The sequence below is a fragment of the Pollachius pollachius genome, assembly GCF_949987615.1.
Source record: "Pollachius pollachius genome assembly, chromosome: 9".
NCBI lineage: Eukaryota > Metazoa > Chordata > Actinopteri > Gadiformes > Gadidae > Pollachius > Pollachius pollachius.
Window position 1 is genome coordinate 9,775,560 of NC_136942.1, and position 27,651 is coordinate 9,803,210.

General features: G+C 47.4%; 1 protein-coding gene across 1 annotated transcript; it reads left to right on the forward strand.

The window, feature by feature from the left end:
- Window positions 1-27,635, forward strand: LOC307081065 (uncharacterized protein). The gene is given in 15 exon segments (XM_079744087.1): window positions 1-136; window positions 13,446-13,519; window positions 13,792-13,871; window positions 14,809-14,848; window positions 14,960-15,040; window positions 15,684-15,791; window positions 16,100-16,209; window positions 18,928-18,976; window positions 21,145-21,265; window positions 21,595-21,689; window positions 22,078-22,143; window positions 22,516-22,615; window positions 23,618-23,770; window positions 24,562-25,932; window positions 25,935-27,635. Coding segments are annotated over 14 exon segments (2,490 nt in total). The 5' UTR covers window positions 1-136; window positions 13,446-13,453; the 3' UTR covers window positions 25,985-27,635.
- Window positions 27,636-27,651: the final 16 nt, after the last annotated feature.

Genomic DNA, 27,651 nt, shown 5'->3' on the forward strand with positions numbered 1-27,651 from the left:
CTCGGAAGGAGAGAGGAAGCTTGGGACGCGAGGTGGTCCGGTCTTCAAGTACTAGAGAAGCCGTCGAAGAGATGATGAGAGGATAGTGGATCTGGATTCTGCTCGTACAGCGCAGAGGAAAAGTGGACCCTGAAAGGTACCGTACATATCTTGTCTCTGCCTGCAGACCCGCAGCGTGTCAGCGCTGTGATGCCGTTCAGAGCGTATGTTTGTTATCCCAGCCGCGTCCTCGTTTGTGTTCTTCACTTAAGCCGCACTGTAACTCAACCAAGGACTTTCTCTTAGTGATCAGCACCGGTGTCTAGTTGTATAGTCGCTGTGATAAACATGAAGAACATTCCCAGTGTTTTGAAGAGCCAACCTTGTGACAGGACGTTTCTCAGAAAACCATGTACGAGGGAAAACGGTGTACTTTCATGATCGATGGAGATAGGGGCCCTTCCGTGTCGTGCAGTCTGCTATTGATTTCCTGGGGTTATTTTCATAAGTGTGTTTGTAGCCTGTGTCAGGGAGTGTGTTTCCTAAATGGGACGTTTTGCATATGCATTTAATTCAGATGAGTAAGTAGAAATTAAAAAGCCAGTGGTCCCTCACCCCCCCCCCCCCCCCCCCCCCACACACACACACACACACACACACACACACACACACACACACACACACACACTGTATCCGCTGTACAGATATTCAAATGTAGGCCAGCACCAGCAACTGGTCAGCAAGTAATTTCATGCCATGCTGGTCTCCCTGCTTGGTGCTAATTGGCCGTCTTCCATTGGCTCTCTTGTTATCCCTGCAGGGGGAGGGGGGCGGGGGGGTCTCCGGTTGTGTCTGGCTCCACAGACTGAGGGAAAACAGTGATTTCTGACAGGATCCAGCTTTAATCAGCCTCTGGTCGTGGTCCATTGTTCTACTGCTGTGCTTGCTTTTCCCCATAATGAAAATCAATTGTATTTGTGTGCCCCTCTATACAAGTGGCCCTCTCAAAGGGTTTAAGCAGGACACATTATACGTTTACATTTACATTTAGGGGATTTTGCCGACGCTTTTATCCAAAGTGACTTACAACCATTCATGCACACATTCACACACCAACGGCAGAGTCAACCACACAGGGTGACAGCCAGCTAGTCGGGAGCAGTTGAGGTGTCTTGCTCAGGGACACCTCGACAATCCTTTAAGTAGCCAGTCAACCCGCCGCTAGACCCACGAAGAGAAGGGAAAAACTTTGTATGGGAGAAAGTCTACTACCAGGTAGTCGTTGCATGCTCTTACAGCTTAACCAGAGCTGGTGCTAAAATTAGAACTGCATGCGCCCCATCTCGTACCAGTGAAATGAAATGGGGTATCAGTATCGGAGAAGCTCTCTGATACAGAATCTGATATGGTTATGTCAAACATGTACCTTATTTTTGCCAAAGAAGCATAGTAAAGGTCTTCTAAAGGGGAGCATGGTAAAGGTCTTCTAAAGGAGCGTATAGGACCAGGGTAAAGGTCTTCTTAAGGGGAGTGTAGGTCAGCAGCATGGTATCACCCAGTATGGTGTGTTAACAATAACCCAGTATGACTCAAACCCACCAGTGGCCGTCTACACTGTGAAGGTGTTTGCTTGGATCTGTAAATATGGAGCCCAGCCAGAGGCCACAGAGCCAGGCTGTGAGGAGCTGGTGCTTGGTATTTGAAACAGTGCATGTATGAACATGGAGAAACGTGTGCCCCTCGTCGTTATAATTAGCTAGAATCTCTAGTCTGAGGAATGAGTTCTACGTTTTGGTAATCGCTTTATCACTTCCTAAAAAAGCTCATGTAGGAAGTGATAAAGACGTGGGACAGAGCTGTGTGTTCATTCATGTGTCAGCCTGTGGCCTCTCACACCTGTAGTCTAGCATTTCCTTCTTCATTTACTTCATTTACACTTATCCTGCCAAAAATGTATTCACTTCGCCTCCCAAAATATTCATAGGAAGTAGGCTTCGAAGGCCTGTACAAGTTAGCTTTGTCTTCACCCAACTTCTGCAAAAGATTTTTTGTAACTTCATGCACACAAAAAGTACAGAATATGGCGTTTGTCTGGAAAGACTTGCCTTGAGTAAAGATTGATTAGGCACATGTACCTCAGCGTTAAGATTTAAAAATAGCCAACCAAAATGCCTCCTCGGTTTGGCCCAGGCATAGTTGCATTATGTTTTTTGAAAAGCATAAATGGTCTTTTGTCCGCCTGAAAGACTTCCCTGTGATGGGTGTCACAAAGCAGCAGATAGTGAGGCCATGCAAACTGAAAGACGGCAAAGTCTTTGACCTATTGTGCAGCCATCACACATATTTAGAGCATTCACTTAAAAAGGTACCAACCAAAACAAACCGAATCGTAAAACTGTTAATGGAAAGATTTAGAGCTCGCCGTTATCATTATCAATTGATAATGTCTCCAAGGGCAGGCAGTCAGAACAAGAGCACATGTGCTATTGTTTTGTCACACACACACACACACTCATACCGTAATTGGCGGATCATGTTTTGTGGTAAAGGTAGCAGTTTCTGTGTACATGGAAAACACGCCTTTCCTCTTTTCGAACGGAATGCTTCCATTCACACCGCACTGGCGTTGCCATTTTAGTCATCCTTTTGTTATTTCCATTTTGCTACAAGCTTCCATTCACAAATCACCCCTATGCGTCACATTCCCCTATGCTGTTACTACATGTGTGACCGGGACTCTGGATGCTTGGCTTGGGGTGCCTTGGTTGAAGTCCCAACCGAAGTGCAGCTCAGTGGGACTGCTGCAGCTATTGTGGGGATATCTGTTTGTTTTGTTTTGTTTTCTTAGCAAAAGGCCAGTCGGGCATTAAACTTCCTTGTGGATCAGCCCAGTCTGTTCCCCACGATCTGACAGTGGAACAGAGGTCACATCGACTCTACCATTAGCTGTAGTGGCAGGCCGTAGCTCACTGGTGTAATGGACTAATAGCATGCTTGTGGTTTCTAGTTTTTCTGCATTAGGCTGGATGTTAGCGGCTTGTTAGTGGATCTTACCCCGAATGACATTGCCAAGTGTGTCAAAGTCGAATGAGTCACAGCGAATCATTTTACCCCCCTCTCCCTCCATCTTGTCTTCACACTGTGTTTTGTAGCAAACAGGATTTGAGCGTGTTGGTTTTGGACAGACAAACGACTGTTTCAACAATCCCTAGAATACCTTTGAAGTGTTACAGAACATGGTTGTTGTCCCTTCTCTTTTGAAAGATCCCAGGCTACAGTGGAGTGCGGGGGGGGGCTTCCTATTTTTTATCCCAATATTAAAGCTTATTAAAGGCAAATGTTGAGACCCCAGCCAGAGTAAGGTACATTTTTTTAAGTATCCAACCGATACAATCCCACCCCTCCCTTCAGGCTAACCACCAAAGCATGTGACTAGCTCACTAGCTTCAACTTTCTGTTTTTGTCCTCTTCTCTAACGCATTCCGTTTTGTGCCACACTTTTACGTGTCCAATACAAAGTCAATGGTGACGCGTCGCGCTGCGGAAAATGCATCCGGGTGCCGCAAACGTTGCCCGAGTTGCCTAAACTAAATTATACCTTATTCTACATTCTATGCCCTTTCACTCACTGTCCCAAAAGGTTGGGGAGACACACACACACACACACACACACACACACACACACACACACACACACACACACACACACACACACACACACACACACACACACACACACACACACACACACACACACACACACACACACACGTACACGTACACGCACACACAGAGTGGCTGCAGTCGCCAGTGTCTGCAGCATTGTGTTCTCTTTGTTATGTTTAGACATGTTTTTCCTTCTTTAAAGGTAGCGAGGCGGGCAGTGGGAACGTGGATGTTGGGTTCTCAGGCTGGGTCAGATGGGAGGAAGAGGGCCGGTGGGAGGGGGTCTCCCAGAAGACATGACCTCCTCTTCTAGTCTCCATCTTGTTATTTCCTATTTTTAAAGTCGTTGGAGAGGAGTCGATGGGACGCAGAACACAGTGGCACAGTCGCCAGCGCTGGAAAATGATAAGGCAGGGACGGGAGCATGGAAGCCCTTAGGGACAGAGCTATTCTCAGTCCCTCTGTTTTCCATGTGTTCTGCTTTAGCGTGGCTCCTCTCCCGTGTGGCTGTTTCCCACTACTCAACACAGACTTTTACATTAAGGGCATTTAGCAGACGCTTTTATGCCAAGCGACTCACAATAAGTACATTTGTCAGCAGAAGGAGAAACAACATATACCGCTGTCGGTACAGTAAGGATGCTCATAGAACCAAGTGCCAAGCACTAACAATCACTAGGTTAACCCATTCCCCTTATACAACAAAGATAGCTTGGGTTAGACGCTACACAATGCTAAGTACTATTTTTAAGTGCAAGGACGTACAACATACAATTAGTGTGTAAAAGGGGTGTGGAGGGGTGGGGGTAAGAGCGGAGGCTATGCAGCGTCTAGGTGAACATACTACACTACAGATAAGAGGAATACAAGGAAAGGCAGGACCAGCACACAAATCTGACTTATGAGACTTCTTCACAACACTTTATAAACCCTGTCAAAGCTGACGGGTCATTATTGTTGTTGGATTGAGGACGTCACGTTTGGCTCTGGTTCCTTCTGTTGGCAGAAGGAATTAATCAATTAATCTGGATATCAATAGTTGCATTAATGGACTATGAAATAATGGTTTGTGGCAGCTGCGCTTGCTTGCTTCCTGGGCCCAATCCCAAAGTGAGCCCTGAGGACTAAGGACTCCGGACTCACAGACTTAATTGATCTCAGATGCTAAGTGAGTGAGTGTCTGAGGCCACATGGGCTCAAATAGGTATTTATGGGATTGGGACAGCACTTCACGAGAGCACATGTTACCTTGACAACGTTCAATGACAAAGATGTTGCTGACAATTGCCGGTTTGGGAATTCTCATTTTGACGTTTTTTTGTTTTTTTTGTAAATGCAATGAAAACAAACTGCTACAGCAATTTACTGATATTAGAAAATATTTTTTTTACTTGAATACTTCAGTATAAAGGATGTGTTGAATAATTTAGGTGATTATTGGCCTACATATACTAATCATAATTCAGAACGGGCTACATTTGGCTGAATTATAAAAGGTATAAGTAGCAATATGAAGAGCCGTTTGGGAGCCAAAAGAGCAGGCTCTTGTTGGTGAGCTGATCCAAATGATCCGGCTCACTAAAAAAAGGCAGAAATTCCCATCTGGTCGCGCATTGACAGTGGTGTCGTCTTGTTGTTTACCTTCCTAATTTCTGGATTTCCCTATGGTCTCCGCAGTAAACGTCACAACGCTTTGAACTGTGGGTAATTCCCTTAGGTGAAGTCTGCACTGATGCAGACTCACGGAAAGGGCTCGGTAAGTGTGGACTCAAACCCTCACGCCCTTTGGAATTCGACATTGGGAAAGCGCTAAAGCCTTAATAATTTTGCGAGAACGCGCATCCAAGTCTGTGAGTCCGGACACTGAGATTGGGCCCTGGTGTCATGATCTAAAAGGACCTCTGACCTTTCAAACGTCTTGGCTGAGAACCCAGTGTCCTGGTAGACCTACTGATGCCTGATCGACATGTCGAGGGCCAGATTATAGATCGGCATTCTCTATGCCAGATCAATAAATGGCTGGTTTGTTTTGAAGGCCATATATAGAAATGTGAATTCCAGTCTACATTTCAGCCTGTACTTAACCAGTGGGGCAACCCGTCTCTTCCTATGCGGCCCCATCCTGGTTCTGTGCTTTTCTGTTTAAAGAATGAGATGACTGTCGCACATCTCCGACCGGCCTTCCTGGATTTCCTGCCCCCTTGATTTGTTTCCCCCGACCATGGCTTTGTTTCACTTCACAGGACGGTGCATGAGGATAGGAATAAAGTTTGGTCCGATGTAGAACTGAACTGAGGTCTGCAGGGTTTGTATCTGTTCTGAATGTGGAACTGAGTCGTAGACAGAAGCTGCTCTACACTCCACATACGTGTGACTGTGTTATCTGTGGTCCTTTTAAGATCGGTGGTGATTAACTCCAGATCTAGTTTTGACGGCCCTAACCTGCTTTCATATCGGATTATTGCCTACACAATATCGGAAGTCAACCTACCTTCCATGGTCATGTGTGACAGCTTTATTTGAATTCTTCACATTTGTCTTCTTCTGTCCTCTTTATCTCTGTCTGTAGCCCTCTGTCTCTTTCTCATATATTTGTAGTTCCATTTGACTTTTCCACTGTTTCAAGACATTTAAACCAAGGGCCGTGCTGCTATCTTCGTCCTTTTCTATTATTTGCATGATTTTGATTGGATGGTCTTTCCCCCTCAGTAGCCTACATCCTTGCTCTTAACAGTCAAACCTCTAAAGATATCCAATCATTCTAGAGACTCCATTCAAAGGAATTCAGATCAGATTAAGATGCATAAGAATGTGATGTATGTCTTGGGATGTAATGTGGTGGATGCAGACTGCAGAGCTGCAGAGCTGATCATCACACTTCACATGCCGATGTGTTAGGGAGACCAATGGGTGTTTTCACACTTCGTTTCAGCCTATGGAGCTGGTTTGCAGTAAGCATATTCTTCGCAGTATTTCTATATTAAGGTTGAAGCTGAAACATGATCTTCAATCAGCTGATTGTTGGTGGAAGAAAGAAATGTTTTATATTTGTGTTTTAAATGCGTGGCCATGGGTAACCATTTCATCCTTAAAATGCATGTAAAGCCAAAATCATACCATAACCTTCAGTTTATCTGTTGCCTCTTCCTGACCACTTTCATTATCAATCTACTCTAATCCCGCGTTTAAACCTGCTTCTTGGATTAGGATTAACTAAAGTCTGAAGAAGTGGAAAACAGGGCACAAGGGAAAGTCAAAAGTCTGATATTCTTCACGCATTACAGTGAACTACAAAGGCATAGCTACAGAATCAGATGTGTCTTTTTTTAATACAATTACTGGATAATAGTTCTTAATTGAAGGTCGTTAATGTGTTGCCTGCAGCCATGGTTGTACTTTTCATTCTTGGTTCAGGTTGGTTTGAGAATAGGAAATGATGTGTTGCATCCTGCAAGCAGCTGAACTGAGAGAAGCTATGAATCAAAGCTGCTTCAAATTGTCGTACTTCACTCACATCTCTACTAAAGGGATGGCTTCGTCTGCTTAATGGATGGCATTTGGAAAATCTTGATATAGGGAGGGATGTCAAAACATGTTTTTGTGCACAGGGATACAGATGTGACTCTTTGCTCCTCCTCTCTCCTCCAGAGGCGTGAATGTTTGTTAGTGCACTCCTACATATGACTAGGTTTGAATTTTACAACACAACTTTAAAATCAAAGAATAACGTCACCATTCCTATCTGTGGATATTACATTAATCACAGTTAAAATGAATACATTTTTACTGACTTCTTGGAAGCGGCTTCTAATCCCAACCTCTATGTTTCGTAACCACAACACAGCGCCATGTGCTCGTCCTTCTTTGTATGGCTCAGCCCGAGTCGTCGTCTGCATCAGCGCTTTTACAGCGTTGGACACCGACCAGTTTCCACTCGCCTTGTTCTCTAAGGCGGGATGTATTTGAGGAGACGTGTGCCTCTGCCCACTCGGTCCGGGACGGTAATACAGTTGTCTTCCTCCTCCTCCTCCACCCTGTTTTTGCAGCTTTAACCACGTGCCTCGCTGTCTGTGTGGACCCCACATTAAACACATTAAACCAGCCATCCAAGGCCTCCCTGAATAGACATGACAGGGGAACCTCCGTGAAGGCAGGGGACTGGTTCTGCTGCTGACTCGCGTACAATGGGCGCCATGTGGCTCAGGAGGAGGGGGGTTGGCTGGTAACCGGAAGGTTGAAGTTCGATCCCCGGCTTCTACGAGCCGAGTCTCGAGGTGTCCCTGAGCAATACCCCCCACCCTGACTGCTCCCAACGAGCTGGCTGTCGCCCTGCATGGCTGACTCTGCCGTCGGGGTGTGAATGTGTGCATGACTGGGTGAATGTTAGGCAATATCATAAAGTGCTTTGAGTGGCAACTGGTTAGAAAAGCGCTGTGCAAACGCAGTCCATTTACCATGAGACAGTTGTAAAGAGCGCTGTGTTCATGAGCCGACCGCTGTGTTTTTCCTTCCTCACTGAACATGCTTAGTCTGAGGCCGCTCAGCCTTTGACACCAGCGCTCTGACTCATTGTTTGGGAGGAAGTGGGGAGCTCCTGAGACCAACCGAGCTTCCCGCTCAGGATGGGCTACCCATAGTTTGACCTGGCAGACCGAGGAGTCCAAATGAGCTCCCCTGGTCGCAGCTCGCTACCATGATCATAAGGAGTTTCTTTTATTTGTCATTGCACAAGTACAAGATGCACAAAATTCTCGGCATCTAACCATCACTAGCATCACTGGGAGCCTTTAACTATCACTAGCAGCACTGGGAGCAGTGGGCAGCCACAGTGCAGTGCCTGGGGACCAACTCGAGGGCTACTGCCTAGGTCAAGGGCAATGGCAGGAGTATTTACCTAACACGGATGTATTTTGGTGTGGGAGGAAACTGCAGCACCCGGAGGAAACTGGGGTGAACACTGGGAGAACATACAAGCTCCACACAAAACAACTTGTTTTGCTGTACTAAAACATTGCTGATCATTATGTCTAATATTATGTTCATCAGCTTCTGCTGTAGGATCAGTAGCTAGGTGGCTCTGAATAATAGGCTTGTGATAGGACTTTGCAGACATGTGAAAAACGAACTGGTTATCCGTTCTACCTTTACTGGTGCCACTCGGTTCACCTCAAGACAGGAAGCGGTGGACTGGGTTCTTCAGAGCGAGGCCGTGTTGACCTTTTCAGCCTCAGCGCGCAGCCCAGTGATTAAAAATGGCTCTCAGCCTCTAATCCCGAAGCTAAATGAGGCAAAGTGTCTCACTCATACAAAGAAAATCGATGAAGTCGGGCCCGCTTGTCTGGACAGATCCCTCCGAGACCGGCGACGGGTCTGAGTCTGGGGTTGAGTGAATTTATCTAGATTCTAGATTAATAATTCTATAAATCTTGATCCCAGCTGGATACTAGAAAGATTTATAGAATCATTCATCTAGCGTCTAGAATATGGATGAATGATTCTATCAATCTTGATCTAGCTAGATTCTCGAAAGATTAATATAATCATTTGTCTAAAATCTAGATTAATGATTCTATAAATCCTTGATCCTATCTAGATTCTAGAAAGATGTATACAATCATTCAGCTAGAAACTAGATGAAAGATTCTAGAAAGACTTATCAATCAATCATCTAGAATTTAGATGAATGATCCCATAAATCTCTATCTGACCTAGATTCTAAAAAGATTACTGACATGCTTTTTCTAGATTGTTTCCTTTATTCAAATTTTCCCATCCTTGAAGGCCATTTCTTCTGAAAACCCCAAATAAACCACATCATGTGTACGCCACAGGAAACGCAGCGCCGCGGTGAAAGACGTAGGCATTCAGATCATTCTGCTGAGGCGGCCGACTGTTAACCAAAATAGTGTGAGCAGAAAACAACAGAGAAAGGGGAAGTTTAGAGGAGTCAAAGGGCAGAGGAAAGCAGCCAAGTGGACACGCTTGTTCCCAGTCGGTCTCAGAGACCACCTGTCAGAGAGGAGACTCTCCAGCTGCTCTTTGGAGTGACCAGACACAACTGCACCCTGAAAATGATGATGACGACTTTACTTTGTTAAAGAAGGGCCGTGTGCGTTTCTCCCCAATGCTTGGTTATCTTCACCGGGCAAATATTGAAGTTTACAGTGCAGTTTGTATCGTCATACCCTGTATGTACTTGGGTTTTTTATTTTATATATCATTGTTACACTTTCTCATGCAGATAAAAGGCTTGAAATAAACAGCTGAACCTCTGAAAGTGTGTCGGTTTGCGGTTACTACCAGGTCAGGACAGACCATTCCAGGCTGGTATTGCCACACACCTGTTGGTCAGGAATGGCAGCAATGCCTGGGCGGTGCATTTGGGGCATGGACGGCCACACGTGTGGACAAATGTTAATAAAAGCACCCTTTGTTGTGGTTCTATGTGAGGTCAGCCCCCCTCCCCATAGTACTGCTACATCAGTGGGGCATTCACTCACTCACAGAGGACCCAGTCTAGGAGACCATTGGCCTAATTACCTCCAACTGTAAGACATGAATCTTTAACAGGTCAGAACTTTCTCCCGTACTATGTTTGGGATCATGATTGGGGTGTGTTATAACAAAGACCGTAGACGTGTGTGTGTGTGTGTGTGTGTGTGTGTGTGTGTGTGTGTGTGTGTGTGTGTGTGTGTGTGTGCGTGTGCGCGTGTTAGGGCTTCTTTCTCAGGGGGACTGTGGACACTGGGCTTGGAACCCAGAACCTTTCAGCTGACAGTCAAACACCCTAACCACTAGATACATTACAGTTATGCTGTAATTTCACACCTCAGTAGTGGGCATGCCACTAGTCTATTGGTTGAGGGCCAGACATAGCATACTTATTGACATTGATATTTATCATATCAGACCATAGGCTAGAGTCTAGCATCATTGGTTTGAAAACCGTTAAGAAGCCTTAGGTTTCAAGTTATGGGTGACGACATTGCCTGAGATCTTTGGCGACAAGCAGTGGAAACTATCCATATTTGGTACAATAATACCTTCTTAAAATATGTAATTTGCAGACGCACTAGCCGCTGAGATCCTAAGTGAGCAAAGAAAACTATTTGCTTTGTTTGGGAGAAGGAAATCCCAATTTGCCCGTTTTCGTTGATGAGGAACGGTAGACTGGTCTTTTTGCATCCTACCACAGTATAGGCCATAAGTTGACCTACACGTTAATCACTTCACATCACGTCCAGAGCTTCTCAAACAGGCGGTCATTGCTGCCGCTTGAGCAGAGTGTTTTGAGACATCGACATCTTATATCATAGACGGAGCATCGAACGCTACCGCATACTGGCGCTGGCGCCATCTTGGAGTGGTGATTCGCTCCACTGTGTAATCCGTTTGGCAGGAGCAATGTCAGCGACTGTCAGCGCACTTAATTAATCATACCTCACTGAATACCACTGATTTTCACGCGTTTTTTTGTCAGACCTGTAGCTATGATAAAGGACACATGGTTTGGCCTGTTTTTATTATTCGTAGTTGGCTTAACAGTAATAGAATATTCTTATATGCTATAAGTGACCAGACGTCCGAGATCAAAACTGGGAACATAATCCCGAGAAGGGGGAAAAAAATGGTCAGCTATTTCTAAATTGAAGAAACAATATATGATTAGGCTATATATATCCTACATAAACAATGTATGAATACATTAGATATCTTTATATCTTACCTTATAGACTGTATCTCTGACTGTCGCTGCAGCAGCAGAGTTTATTCTGTCTTGACACTTTGTATTGATATTTTGTATTCATTTTTATTAACCTCATTCTTCCTTAAATTATTATAATGTTTACAGTGATTGTTTTATATGTATTTTTTATGTATGTCGCTTTGGAATAAAGTGTTTGCCAAATACTTAAACAACATATATAAACACCTCAGCTAACCATCAGCTAAAACCACCAATCTGTTTTACTGGATTCAGATAAAACCAAATTCTGTCTTACCCAACAATGTTAGTATTAGAATATTTTTACTTGAATGACTCCATTTATATCATGGTTACAACTATACTGTTAAGAAAGTATTGTCTTATACTTGACCTTAAATGAGAATGTGTCATGATACAAATCTCCTGATGGAATGTTTATTTGTGGATGGATGGAAGGATGTACTGGAGTTTGCAGGTGGGAATTGATACAGGAAAATGATCAGACCAGAACGAGTGAAATTCAAAATACAATAAAAAGCAGCCAAGGTAAATGCAGACTGACCATTTACAGTGTTTCAAAAATAAGAGAATAAAATACAAAAGAATTATCATGGAAAATAAATCTATCGCATTAGGCCTGATTATCATGAATTAGGAGGGAAATTCAACATACAATAAAAAGCAGTCAGGGCATGGCAATGCAAGGCAATGTGAATGTAAAAAAATATCAATATCTGTGTGGGATTAAAACCCTGAAAGAGGTCTGAAGTTCAGGAGAGGCGAGTTTGGCAATGCGGTGCAGCCTTATCTTATGAAACACAGACACAACCAATGATAACAAGTCAGAATGGAGGTTGTCGATGCCAAACTGTGTTCCCCAAGCAGAAATACATCCTCTGTTCCAATCTCCCCTCGGACTTTATGCTGCCCCCTGGCTCCCCATCCCCACCTCAAGATGGCGGCCGCATTTCTCGCGTCCCAGCAGCCAATGCTGCGTCTATGTATAGGATGTCTATGGTTTGAGATGCTTATCTGACAAATAGGAAGGAGGGGGTGGGGGGGGGGGGAGGGGTTGGGCAATGGGGCATGGCAAGCTCTCTGCTCTGAAACTTCTTCTGTGGCAGTAGGTTGAGTGAGCATGTTCTCTGTGGTTGACGGAGGACTGGAGGGGTGTGGGTGTGTTGTGGGGCCTTCTGAAGAGGAAGGAGGGGGCGGGGGCAGGGTCGCCGATGACTGCCTTTTCCTGTGGGATTTTTTTCTGGTTATGATGTCATGCTAGGCGGCACACACACACGAAGCAGTTGCGTGTGTAAACAGTTGCTGAGAGACTCATGTACACACGTATCCACATCTGATTGACTGATTAAGTGCGTGTCCCAAGTGTGAACTGTGCACATCAGCACTTTGACTTGAAGTATGTTTGTATCTACACACTCCCTTCACGCTGAAAACCTGGTGTACAGTTTATAACCAAGAGTGGGTTGTGTTAGTTTGGCTCTTACGTGTAATTTCACTCTCGCTTGCCTGTCTGAGGATGTGAAGGACAGTTTGTAAGTAAACAAACATTTTACAAACTCATACTAAACAATCTTGTGGCTGCCATCGACCTATCTACCTTCATTTCGTGGAACTGATGACATCTGCAAGCACAGAATTATTCCAAAGCCTATCTAGCTTTTATCTGCCATTGAGTCATACCATAAAGATTGACATAGTAGGAGGTTTGGCCAGTCTTGATGAGGGTTGAATGTAGCTTTTTATAGTATTGTGAGTCTGTTGGTTTTCCTTTTTCTTTTGCTTGATAATTAATAGTGTAACTTTTGAGAGCGGCATGTGGCTCAGGATTTGGAGCGGGTTGGTTGGTATCCAGGAGGATACTAGTTCGATCCCCAACTTCTCCTGGCTGAGTGTCGAGGTGTCCCTGAGCGAAACGCCTCACCCTAACTGCTCTTGACGAGCTGGCTGTCGCATCGCATGGCTGACACCGCCGTCGGTGTGTGAATGTGTGCATGACTGGGTGAATGTGAAGTCATCACTATACTTTGTCTTGATCTGATGGTGTGATTGATCCGTGTCATTCCTTTTCCACCAGCGTCTGACATGAAGAAGGACATTGAGACGCTGATAGCAGAGGAACGTGCTGAGATCATCACCAAATATGACAAGGTTTGTGCCTGGAAGGACACATCATCACCCAGGGTTAGAATATGCTATCTGTTGTCGCAGAAAAACACGCCTCCAAAGATGTGTTGAATTGATTTGTGGGGTAAAGTCCCTTTTGAGGAGATGGATGCCTTTTCACAATGTTGTATACAAGTACACGGCAGTACAATTATCTGGTCCTAGCGGCAGCAAAGCCTTCCCCAATCACCAATATTTCCTTCTTTTTTTTTTTATAGTGAAACATATAAATAGGATGTTTGTTATTGTGTATTCAGGGCAGGCAGGAGGGCGTGGACCCCTGGGAGGATGCAAACTACAAGGTCTACAAAGTCACAGACCGCTTTGGCTTCATGCAGTAAGTCTAACCTGAGCTCCTGCACCAAGACTCACAGCAGAGTCTGACCTGAGCTCCAGCACCAAGACTCACAGCAGAGTCTGACCTGAGCTCCAGCACCAAGACTCACAGCAGAGTCTGACCTGAGCTCCAGCACTTAGACTCACAGCAGAGTCTGACCTGAGCTCCAGCACTAAGACTCTGAGCAGAGTCTTACCTGAGCTCCAGCACCAAGACTCACAGCAGAGTCTGACCCGAGCTCCAGCACTAAGACTCTGAGCAGAGTCTGACCTGAGCTCCAGCACTAAGACTCTGAGCAGATTCTGACCAGAGCTCTAGCAGTAAGACTCTGAGCAGATTCTGACCAGAGCTCTAGCAGTAAGACTCCAAGGAGACTCTGAGCAGACACAGAGTGGCAGCTGTCAACGTTCCAGATGGTTTTCTTTTTGCATGGCCATCAACATGTTATTTTGTTTTTATAACCTTTATTGGGATTTACCATAATACAGGGCAGAAAACAGGGAAACCTATCAGAAAACAAAAACAAACAAAGTCAAAACAAAGGACAAATAAAAAAGTGGGCATAGTGAAAGAAAATAATGAATTACAATTTACAACATATTGTGGATGCTGTTGCTGGTCGGGTTCAGCCATGTGTTGAGTTGCATCCCTTGTTGTGATCGTTTGTGTTTGTTTTGTGCTACTCTACTGCCCTCTTGACCTGACCATCCATGGGCACAATAGATGGTTTATCTAAATGTATTTCCACCTGGATATAGAAGGATGAATAAAATGAATTCATAAACAGCCCTGAAGCGATAGTACATCATGTATTCATTCAGATTGATTTTATTACGTTCAGTGGGCGATACATTAAAGATAACGTAGTATTTCATATGAATCAAACCTGGATCCAATTCTAATGCTTTAAATGTGGTTCTTCTGCCCTCCTTCCCAGTGAGGAGGAACTGCCCAGACCCAGTGCCATGGAGGAGAAGGTACCCACGCTAATTTAATTTCTTTCTCTCTATCTGTACCTCACCTCAGTTACCATCTGTTTATTTGAAGAGCAAGCAAGAATAACTTTTGAATCCCTATCTCATTTCTAGCAAAACCAACTGGAAGGGGAGCGTGCAGAGAAGTGGGTTAAGATGGGGAAGAAGTGGGACAAGTACAGACACAGCGATAAGGTGTGTGTGATGAATGAACCCCGACGAGAACACGCAGACTTACTCCCACAGGCTGCAAAACAAACCCTCTGTTTTAGACACTACGGGCTATGCTTGGTCCGTTCCGTCTATGATAATAATAAACGATATGCATTTCGAGACACAGAACCTGAGAATTAATATACAGATAAAGGAAATCCTTTACGCCGGCTACAACGGTCTAGTTTTACATGTTCCATTCAGGCCAAATGCATGCAGTACATCCATTTACATTTGACATTCAGGGCATTTAGCAGACTCTTTTAACCAAAGCGACGTACAATAAGAACATTTGTCAGAAGAAAGAGAAACGACAATATATTGCTGTCGGTACAGTAAGGTTGTGTGTGCCAAGCTCTTACAATCACTAGGTTAACCCATTCCCCGCATATTACAAAGATAGCTAGGATTAGAACCACCTACACTTCGGCATTATAACAGAGACGTGTGAACTCAATGAAAAATCAATGCCACCGAAAACGCACTCGATGTCTATTTCTTTATTTCTGTTCCCCATTCCCCTCCAGTCTATCTATTTTGTCATGTATATGATGTGCGTGCGTGTGTTGCACACTTACATCTGTTTTGAGCATGTGTCTGATGGAGCTGCTTGTGTTGGGGTCAGATGGCGAAGCGTGTCTACAAGGGCATCCCTCTGAAGCTCAGGAGCCGGGCCTGGGCTCTGCTGTTGGACCTGGACCGCGTCAAGCAGGCCAACCCCGGGAAGTATGAGGTACGCACCAGCCACAGGCCCTGCTGGTTACCACCGCCCTGCGTGGTTGACTCCACCGTTGGTGTGTGAATGTGTGCATGAATGAGTAAATATAAGGCATTATTGTAAAGCGCTACATAAATGCAGTCCGTTTCCCATCTATTTACTGATAATCCTGAAATTGAAAAACCCTTTATCTGAAAAACGTAATGGAGTTAAAGTCAAACTACGGTAAATACTATTGCTTTGGATTGGATATGAAATTCAGAAAAAAATACACATAAAGTAGACTTTTTAAAATTGTTTTCTCCCTACCCCTTCGTTTCCAGAAAATGAAGTGGCAGGCACGAAGCTTCTCCACGGAGATCAAGCAGATCGACCTGGACGTCAACAGAACCTTCCGGAACCACATCATGTTCCGGGAGCGCTTCGGGGTCATGTAAGAGCCAATGCCGTACCACCGAACCCCGCTACCCCTACCTAGGCTCGGCTGCCCCGTGCCTGGCCATTAGGGACTTAAAAGGGGGACCGGCCCACTAGTCTGTGGACGCCACTGGTCCATCTCACTGAGGGTGTTCCCAAGCCTGTTGACTACGGTTTATTTAACGAGCAGAACACTATTAGGAAATGGCAGAGTGTGACAGTTCCTATTTAAAATAGAGAGACATGCCATGTCTCTGTGAGGTGCATTTTCCCTCCCAGTGGGTTTCATTGGAAGTGGATAACTGTTTTAGAGGAAGGATAAAACGTAGAGGAAACACCTGTCTGGTCTGAAGGCTGCGTACGTGGAGGTGGCTGTTGGGGAGGAAGGGGGAGAGGTGGAGGGAGGGAGGGTGGGAGCATTGTGGTGAACTTGTCATGAGTCGATGACTGGTCAGTTGTCTCTGCCAGGGGCGATTCTAGGGTCAGAGCTTTAGAGGTGCTGAGCACTCAATGAGCCCCACTGCCACACCACCCACCCTTTTTTCACACAAAAACAAAAAATATTTCTATTGAAAAATAACTTCATAATTTTAACATTGGTTCAACTAACTCAAAAGATTTTTTTCTTTTTTTGGAGCCCTTTCCAGAAGTATGTAAGTATGTTTTGGACATTATTTAACAATTTCAAAGACGAACAAATATAATTTTTAGAATAACATTTCTTACTCCCAAGTTTTAGGGGTGCTGAGCCCCTTGGGCTCAGCACCCCTAAAAACCCCTAAAAATGGGCTAGCCTCGCCCCTGGTCTCTGCCTCAACAAAATGTCATTCTCATGAAAATTGACCACCAAAAGTGTGTGTGTGTGTGTGTGTGTGTGTGTGTGTGTGTGTGTGTGTGTGTGTGTGTGTGTGTGTGTGTGTGTGTGTGTGTGTGTGTGTGTGTGTGTGTGTGTAAGTGAGCTCACTACAAATTTATAGCAAGAGAGGAGTCAGAGCTGGGTGACGAGGCCAATGAACAGAAACACACATTGACACACTGCACACGCCCACAGATACCATTGAAACGGGAGTTGTTGCTTTTCAAAGGTTTAGTCAACTTCCTGTTCAGCAAGCAGCAGCAGCCTCCCCGGAAACAGCCTTCACACACAGAACTTTTAAGAAGTTCAGCACAGCACAGCAACACAGTGTCACTGGCCACAGCAACACTGACAACAAATAATTACCTTCCTCTTTTAAAGCACAATAATTCTTAAAGAAAATTAATGGTACAGCTTCTAACCAAAGCTTTTACAAAGGCATGTTTATTTGCGCTAGCGCTGCACTCGCTATGTTGATGAAATGAACATTGTTTTAGTTATGCATCAAGTACAAATAGGCCAATCATTTGCAGCTTACAGCATACACGATATTTGGTCTCATTGGTTTCAGATTATGATAAAAGTAATACGGTAGATTTGATTCGCTGCACGTCGGGCAAAACAAGCTGATTTGATAACCTGTGAAGAACCTCATCATTGAAAATGGGACTTAAATAATCACTCGTTGCAGCCCCTTTGGCCACAAATCCAATTCCACGGCTCTCTAAGTGAGCGATGGAGTTCTGTTTTGCCCGGGACCATAATTGGTTCTCCAGGTGTGAATCTCATGAATATAAACACACGTAAAGCTGCTCCTTCCTGCTCCCCGTCCCTGAAACGGAGACCTATTTAAGGCCAGCTTCCTGCCTCTGTCTGCCTCTGCAGCGCATCTGTGGGCTAGCCCAGAGGGTGGATGGGCTGTGATCAGCATCTGTATGGTGGCCAATCACTCTACAGCTAAACACTCTGGACACAAACACAATCACTCTACAGCGGAACACTTTTGACAAAACACACACACACACACACACACACACACACACACACACACACACACACACACACACACACACACACACACACACACTCTACAGCAAAACACTTTAGGGACACACACACTCTACAGCTGGACACAAACACACATACACATAGACATACAGACACACAACAGCAAAATGCTCTGGGGACACACAAACACTACAGCAAAACACTTTGGGGACACACACACACACACACACACAAACTCGCACTACATCAAAACATTCTGGGGACACACACCCCAGCCCCTGGGGAGTTCAGATGCTTAACGCTAACTGAAACCGACACTACCAACCCTGATTGTCTGGTATGTTCATTTGCTGGATGCCTGTCAGTGCATGCAAATATGCATTTCTATGCACTCTCACACACATACACACACAGCTTTTCAACATACCAGGTTAACATGGGACTTTGCTGCTGCACCAGGCTTCTCTCTTTGAGGAGTGATGGTGTGTGAGGATATGGCTTACTATGGTAAGCCCTACAGCCATACACCCTGACTGATCAATACAGGAGAAAGCTCTTCTGTGATGGGCTAAACGGTCCGAGTGGGCAGACCAATCGGAGGAAAGGAACAATGTTGTGAAAGCCAGCATTTGTTCAGAGTACACAGGATGTGAACTGGTGGCCATTGTGCATAATCCCATTGTGTAAAAGTTGACACTATAGTGGGAGAATGTGTTTCAACTGGCTGGGAGGCCATTGATATAAGGACCAGTTCATATCCCCTGGTGTGGTGGTTTAATGTTTGAAACGGCAGTGGTCGGAAATAGTTTGATTCCGGTTTATAGAAAGTTTGAAATAATGTTGACTCTTCTTTCTTAATTTTCTCTGCAGGCAGCAGGCCCTGTTTTATGTCCTTGCAGCCTACTCTGTCTACAACACGGTGAGTGGGTATGAAGGTGTGTGTGTGTGTGTCTCCCTTGTGTGCGTGTGTGATACATAATTGTCATCAGTATTGGTTCCTCCTGGGCTGAATAATGGATTGAGGAGCAGGACACTGAGCCCTCCGGTCCCTTCGGTCCCGCCCTGCCGCCCGGGTCAGATGTTTTATTTATGCGTGGTGGAGCCCAGGCACACAGGGGCGTGGGGGCCAGGCACAGAGACGAGGGGTAGTGGCGGGAGCATCAGACACAGAGGAGGGCTGGATCCCGGAGCTTCCAGCCCCGTTGTAACGCTCCATGCCGTGACACGGCCCCCACTGATCACACATAGACTGAAGCCCAGGCCGCTGATGTCCCCACGCCCTACCGCTCTGTAGTAGCCCTCTGATCAGCGGGTTGTTTCATCTAGGACATCCTACACTACCGTAGTACTACATGTACTATAGTACTACATTACTGTAGAACTATACAGTATTTTAGTACTAGAGTACTCACTAATGTCCCCACGCCCTACCGCTCTGTAGTAGCCCTCTGATCAGCTTGTGGTTTCATATAGGCTACCCTACAGGTATTAAAGGTACTGTAGTACTACAGGTACTAGTAGGTACCACTGTACTACCTACTGTACTATAGAACAATAGGCTACCCTACATGACTATGCCTTTAGTGGCTGTAGTACTACAGTACAGTATGTTCAATCAGTTTGCAGAATGACTGAGGAACGTGGTTTTGTCGGCTGTGAATTCTGCCGTGTGATTGGTTGTGAACATCAGGCGAAACATCAAACAGGATGTCGAACAAAGTGAACTGACTGGTGAACGCCGGTATGGGGTGTCCCGTTCCACGCTGGGTGCAGCCGTAGGGCCCCTATGGCCCCCCTAGACGGCCCGGCGGTCACATGACCTCGAGAGGTCGCTCCGGGCGGAGGGGTGGGGGTGGAGGACGGGGCTGGAGGAGCCATGACATCATCCACCACCTCCGCGGCCCTCCAAGTCCCCTGCTGACCATCAGGGCCTTAATGTGTAGCATGCACATGATCTGATGCTGTAATGTCATCTGGTTTGACGCTCATTTAATTTTCAAATGCTACATAAATACTAGCATGGTTCCGGTTCCTAAACAGTCAATTATTATTGATGATAATGGCAAAAGAATTGGCTGTAAACAGTCTTTACTATTAACATTGTGTCTCGCCGTGAGTGTTTGATAATCGTGCGAGAATTGTCTAAACGGAATAGATGGAATAGAATTGATGGAGTTAAATTACTGTCATTAGATCTCCCGTCCCTTAAGTAGTCCGATCCCATCAGAGGTGTGCGTGTGTGTGTGTGTGTGTGTGTGTGTGTGTGTGTGTGTGTGTGTGAGCCTGTGTGTGTGTGTGTGAGCCTGTGTGTGTGTGTGTGAGCCTGTGTGTGTGAGCCTGTGTGTGTGTGTGTGTGTGTGTGTGTGTGTGTGTGTGTGTGTGTGTGTGAGCCTGTGTTTGTGTGTGTGTGCCTGTCAGGGAGCTTGTGCCTGTGGGTGTTTGAGTGAGCTTCTGTGGGTGTGTGTGAGCCTGTGTGTGTGTGTGTGTGTGTGTGTGTGTGTGTGTGTGTGTGTGTGTTTGAGAGCCTGTGTGTGCGTGTGATGCCCGTGTTCCTGTGGGGTGGGGGAAGGAGGAGGCGTCTGTGTGCGGTTGTACTCCGACCAGCTCTGCTGCTCTCCCGGGCTTCGTGGGTAACTGGGTCAGCTGGAGGGATGGAGGAGGAGAGTGTTTATCGTTTACACTGTAAGGGAAAGAATGTGAAGAATGTTTAGCTTAGCCTCCCTGTAACCCTGTTAATACTATCCCTCTGCTGCCATGTAGGGCTGTTTGTGAGCTCTGCCCAGTAGCATAATAAACAACTGCTTATCGAAACAGATATTAGCTACAAGACGGGCTCATAATAAGTGGGAAAATTATAAAAAATGCAGTAACCCAAATTCCACTCAATAAGGGCGTTATTTAGACCTGTTGGATGAATAATAACATTGGGGAGATAAATATCAGGACAGTAAGTTCAGTAGGGGTACTGATGGTACTGCCACCCTCCTGATTTCAGAGCCCATCAGACATGGATGTGTTGGCCCCTCATGAATAATTGTGTGTGGTTGCTCCATGCTAACCTGTCTGCGGCGGCGGTTCCTCCCCCAGGAGGTGAGCTACTGCCAGGGGATGAGCCAGGTGGCCGCCATCCTCCTCATGTTCCTCAACGAGGAGGAGGCCTTCTGGGCCCTCTCTGAGCTGCTCACCAACACCAAGCACGCCATGCACGGTAAACCTACCGCGCCTAGCATGTAGCACGATGTAGCCTGCTGCATGTAGCATGTAGCCTGTAGCAGGCTAAGTCTACCTAATGCAGCATGTGTCGCATTTCTCCCTCTCTCACCCTATCTCTCTCGCCCTCTCTCTCTCTCACCCTCTTTCTCTCTGTCTCGCCCTCTCTCCCTCCCTCCACTGATCGGCGAGTACTGGTTTGCTCAGAGTGTCCATGTGGCACTGGAAAATGTGTACTCCATTGTATTCCTTGCATGTGAGAAACGCGTGCTAGGACTCCTACCTGTGAACCTAAGGGCTGTTCAAACTGAATCTCCTCCTCCGCAGGGTTCTTCATCCCCGGGTTCCCCAAACTGCAGCGCTTCCAGAGCCACCACGACGTCATCCTGTCCAAGATGCTGCCCAAGCTGAAGACACACCTGGTGAGCCCCTTTCTACCTTATATTCCAATGATGAGGTCATGATGGGAGCAACGTCATAGCTTTAATAACGATGATGAGGTCATGACGATGATGTCATGATGAGGCTGCCCAGGCTGAGGAAACAACTGCAGAGCAGCCATCATAGTGTTCATAACGGTGATGATGCTGACGATAATGATGTGATGATGATGCGGCCCAGGCGGAAGAAACACCTGGTTATCACCGTCATGATGATGATGATGATGATGATGATGATGATGATGATGATGATGAAACCAATGATTTTATTAGTACATTACCGTCCTGCACATTCTGCTGGGGTTGACGGAGCATTACGGTCTTATGTTATGTCTGATACCCCTGACTGAGCCGTCTCCTCCAACCACAGGACAAGGAGCAGATGATGACTGGGATCTACACCACCAAGTGGTTCCTCCAGTGCTTCATCGACAGGGTGAGTTTCTGTTGATTTACCGACAATATATATCGCTGTACAGTATGTATATATATATCACTCGGTACAGTATGGATGTTCAGAGAAGTGCCACACATCAAGAATTGCTAGGTTAGCCCATTCCCCTCATACAACAAAGATAGCAAGGATAAGTACTATTTTTAAGTGCATGGACGTAAAATATACAGTAAGAGGGTAGTGAGGGGGTAATGGGGGGAGGCTATGCAGATTCTAGGTGAAGTCTGGACAAGTGAGTCTTGAGTCTTTTGTGGTAGCTGGTAAACGACTGGCCAGATGCGAGACTGTATGCAGTGGTCCGGTTCTCGCACAAAGACAATCGGGTTTGATGGGACTGACTCTCTGCTCACCCAGACCCCGTTCACGCTCACCCTGCGGCTGTGGGACGTCTACATGCTGGAGGGGGAGAAGGTCCTCAGTGCCTTCGCCTACACCGCCCTCAAGCTGCACAACAGTGAGTAGGGCCCCCCTATTACACCACCACCACGTCTACTCCACCTTCAGTCAGCCGGCCGCGGACGCCTTTATCCGAAGGCTGAGAAGAATCAACGCATGCGGTCAAACATTTGGAGACAAAATAAAGTCTAGTGCTGCACAAACCTTGTGTTAAAATGAAGGGATATTTTGGATTGGTGGTAGCGCAAATCAAAGTGCTTTCTAAATCTAAATGAATTTTCTATATGCCTCACGTTCCACAAATATAGTACAGCTCAGCAAAGTGTGGTATACGCTACCAATGTTAGACAATCCCACATCAGCATAAGGATACAAGCAGGCTGATGAGATGTTCGCTAAGGAGGAGGGTCTTCAGGTGTGTGTGTGTGTGTGTGTGTGTGTGTAGGGGGGGGGGGGGTGATGGCTGGTTTAACTTGTGTGCCCTGATGAGGGAATACACCGCAGATGTGCAGCCTCACCCGGCCCCAGAGTCCAATCACCCTGCCTCGGGCCAGGTGAGGCTGCTTCAACCAGCCGTCATCCACACACACTCCACACAGGCACACAGTCGTGTCCTGGGGACAGGGAGGGATTCTGTGGAGCGTAGAGAGCCAGGCTGCTCGTTCCACCAGACTGAACCAGACTGATGACATCACATCTCCCGGTCTGCCCCCCCTCCCTCACCCCAACCTCGGTGCGATGCCTCTCGGTCGGCCGACTCCTTAGCGGAAGGCTTACATAATGCAAACGGCCGGTTGCCGTGCAGAAATATAGAGGATGAGCACGCTCGCTTCCCATTGGCTGCACGCATCACAGGCCGCGTCTCCGTTGGTTGATTGTTCTCAGAAAAAAACCTGAATTACACATATTATAACCGTTAGAGGTGTAACAACATCTTTCGGCGTTCATTGACTCTAGGACACATGTTTCTCACACCCCCGGCGGTCGTTTCCTTGTTGATGCCTTTGCTCCTCCCATCTCGTCTCTGATTGGCTGTGTGTTCCCTGTTGTGTCCAATCAGAGCGGCTGCTGAAGATGCAGCTGGAGGACCTCCACGTGTTCCTCCAGAAGGATCTGGGCGTGTCCTTCTATCTGCCTGACGACATGGTGATGGAGCAGCTGCACGCCTTCATGGGGGAGCTCCGCAGCAAGAAGCTGGACCTCCCGCCTCCAGGTCGGTCCCTGACCCCTGACCCCTGACCCGGTACCGTCTGACTCGGGCCGGAGAGAACCATTCGATAGAAATCACTTGACTTTCGCCCCGAGAGAAAGCAGAGGGTGGCATGTGGTAGAGCAGGTTGGCTGGTAACCGGAAGGTCGCTAGTTCGATCCCCGGCTCCTCCAAGTGTCGAGGTGTCCCTGAGCAAGACGCCTCGCCCTTACTGCTCCCGATGAGCTGGCTGTCGCCTTGCGTGGTTGACACCGCCGTTGGTGTGTATGGGTGAATGTGAGGCAGTGTTGTAAAGTGTTTTGAGTGGCCACTGGATGGAAAAGTGCTACATAAATGTAGTCCATTAACCATGCTCGGCCTAAAGAGGAAAACATTTTCTTTAGGCATCAGGTACTTCATTCAATTCAGCGGTGAATGAGAGTTTGTCTGATGAATGGTCATAAGCAGAGCATTTAGGTACGTGTCTTTAAGGAGCAGGCAGGGTTTGGGGACAGCTTGCAGGTTTACCTTAGTACGTTGGCCATCGAACCCAGTGCCTTTTTGGACCGATTTTGGACCTTGTGCTTCCTGTAGTTTCCTTCTTGTGCTTCCTGTAGTTTCCTTCCTGTAGTTTCCTTCCTGAAGATTCCTTCCTGCCATTTGCTTCTTGTGCTTCCTGTCGTTTCCGTCTTGTGCTTCCTGTCGTTTCCTTCCTGTAGTTTCCTTCCTGTAGATTCCTTCCTGCCGTTTCCTTCCTGTGTTTCCTGTCGTTTCCTTCTAATCAACCCCTCCTCTCAATTGATCCCCTTTTTCAGCCAAATCAGAAGAGCGGCCCAAGAAGCCCCTTGGCCTGGAGAGACCGGTGCTCCTGCTGCCCCTTCAGCCGGACCCCTCCACCCAGGAGCCCCACCACCACACCGAGCCCCCCAGCACCGTTAACCACGACCAGAAGCCTCCTCCTGGGAGCCCTCCAGAGTCCAACGGCCCCCCTCCTGGGCCCTTCCCCACAATCCTGCCCCCCCCAGACCTGGTCGTCGTTCACAAGCCGGTCCCTGTCCCTCGGCAGGCCCCGGGGTCCTCCGGATCCCCTCCCATCCCAGCCAAGACCGGCGCGGCTAGACCGGGGCCGGAGGGGCCGGCGGCGTGCGACGTGAAGGCGAGAAATAGAAGGAAGGACGGCCGGCCCGGAGGCCCCCCCGGCGCTGAGCAGGAGGAGCCGGGGGACTGGCCGCCTCCCCCTTCGTACCAGGCTCCTCCTTTTCCTCCTGGGGCCCTCGACTTGCTTGAGGAGGAACTCCCGGAGCTTCCCCCTCCCCCGTTGTGCTACGAGGAGCTCCGCCCCCAGACCCCCGTGGATGCCCCTCCCCCGGCAGCGGCCCCTCCCCCTCCGGCGTTCCTGGTGCCGTCGCGCCGGCCCACGCCGCCCTCCACCCTGAACCTGGGGCGGGAGGGGGAGCCGGCCCCCCCGCGGGCCCCGCTCCCCCTCTTCTCCCCGGCGTTCCCACCCTCATCCTTGTCCCGACTGGCGCCGCCACCGCCGTCGTCCAGGCCCACCATGTTCCCGGTGTCCCTGTGCGTGCCGGCCCCTCCGGGGGCCCGCCGGCCCTCCAATGCCTCCCAGTACGACAACCTGACGGACGGCGAGGACGAGGAGCGCGGCCCGGAGAGGCTCCTGGGGGCCACGCCCCCACAGGGCCACGCCCTGAGCTCCACGCCGGAGGAGGAGGGGCTTGCGTCGTCGCACGGCCGGCCCCCACAGCCCGGTCCAGACGGGAGCCGCCCCTACGACCCCGCGACGTACCCCCTCCGGCCCCCTCCGGCCTCCATCTGCCCCCCCTCTCCTCCGTCGTCGTCGTCGCCGTGGTCGAGCCTGCTCCCGCCCTCCCCCTGCGCCCTCCCCTTTCTGCCCCAGGAGCCGGCGTACGACGGACAGGACAGCTGGGTGGAGCACGCCGTGTTCCCGCCCCCGCCCCCCTGCTTCGCCGACCGCCCCTCCCCCCCGCACCAGCTCAGCTGCCACAGACTGTCGGACGCCCAGCGGGACGCCGCCGCCTCGACGACGACGACATCCAGAGGCCCCAGGGGCCACTCGGTGTTCCCGGCGCCCCTGCTCTACACGGGGCACGCGCGGCCCCCGGCCCAGGGGCCCGTGGTGCTCGGGCTCGGGGTCCGGTCCAGCCCAGACTTAACAGGATGCACGCGGAGGGACAGCAGCTTCCCAAATCAGTGACCTTCTGAGTCGGCTCTCGGAGCGGACGTGAATGTTGGGTTTGTTCTCTGAAGCATCAAGCTTTACAGAGCGGTCGGTTATTGTTCAAAGAACATTGTTAATTCGGGAACAGATAAGGGCTCAAGTACGGTCAGTATTTTTCTTTTTATTCATTTTGTGTTGAATAACGTGTTTTTTTTCACTTGGTTCGAACATCGTTGTTTGGTTGTTCCATCGTCTCCTAAGGGCAGTTTGACTCTTTGTACATTCTTTCACTTGAACTTTAAATTGTATTTAAAACTGTTGTCTCTTTGTTACCCAATGCCTCATGAATACAGACACAGATGCACGCGCAACATTGGCTTGTCCCTGCTGGTTAGTTTGTTCAACCCAATGTGGTTTTCATTGGAACCAGGAACTCCTATGCCAGCCCAAATCAGTATTCAGCCAATACCCTCAATTATCTGTTCTCTTTTTTATTTTGGTAGCAACAAAGTGTCTTAACATGAAGAACGAGCAGCACGCCTTAACTCGAGGGCTTCGGAGTATCTTCGCAGGCTCAGTTCCTGGGCCTGCAGCTAGTGTATCGACTGAAGTCATGTTTGAGTTGTTTAACCAAGCTAGATCACAACAGCAATTCACCACTCCTCATCTGCAAAGAAACGTTTGGTGACCCTTAACACATTTCAACACATCTAACTGCTGAATCAAACGACAGAGCGAGAGGCACAAAGTGTTCACATCTAGTCTTAAAATAAATGCGGCATCAAACAGGATATCCTGGGTCCTGCTGCAGCTCTGTCGCAACAGATCGAAGAGACGGAAAGTGGACCCATGTTTCATAACCGTGGCGGGTTCTTCTTTAGTGCGTCCGCCTTGTCCTGCTTGTTTATTTATATCATACCTTCAGAATTGTATACAACAGCCTCCATGCTACTCTTCAGGACATATCGCGGCGTAGATTATGATATTTTGTGTTGTCGATTTAGGGCAGGCCTATGCAGGGGTAAGAATAGGGCTACACTGAGGACTGGATGAACACAGGTCAAATTTGGATGTACATCATTACCACTTCGCCCAAACCCTGTAGCGTGTCCTTTCAATGTACAGAACCGTAGTGCCATCTAGTGGTGAAAGACGCACAAGTCAAGAGATGAAGAGGACGTTAGGGTGGCACTGACGATAATGTAACACTAAAACTGAACTGGGAAGATAACTGGTATTCAGAAAGTATGTTCGGCCTATGCATTTGGTTATTCTTTTAAAGGGAATGTTTAAATGAAGTGCTGTTTTGAAACAGACACTCGCACACCATTTCTGTGCTCATTAAATGCACACGGCAGGAATATAAATAGGACATATATATTGTATATACACGTGGTACTTGGTGCTGTACATGGAGCCATGGAGACTGTTCATTTCCAAAACTGTAGTTGAAAACGTTTCAGTTCATATAAGCCATCACAACAAGCAACGTTTTACTCTGAGAATTGGAAGTTCAGCCATGACATGTAACTTGTGCTGTTCATTGAATTGCTTCTCCTGTACATCAGCTTTGCTTGACTTTTTACTCACACCAAAACCTTCGATCCAATCAGTCGATTCAACAGCAGTTAATTAAAAGCACTGTTTTAGAGTGATGTTGATGTGATTTGGGCCAGATGAGCAAGTTTGGTTTAAGGCTGCGTTAAACTGT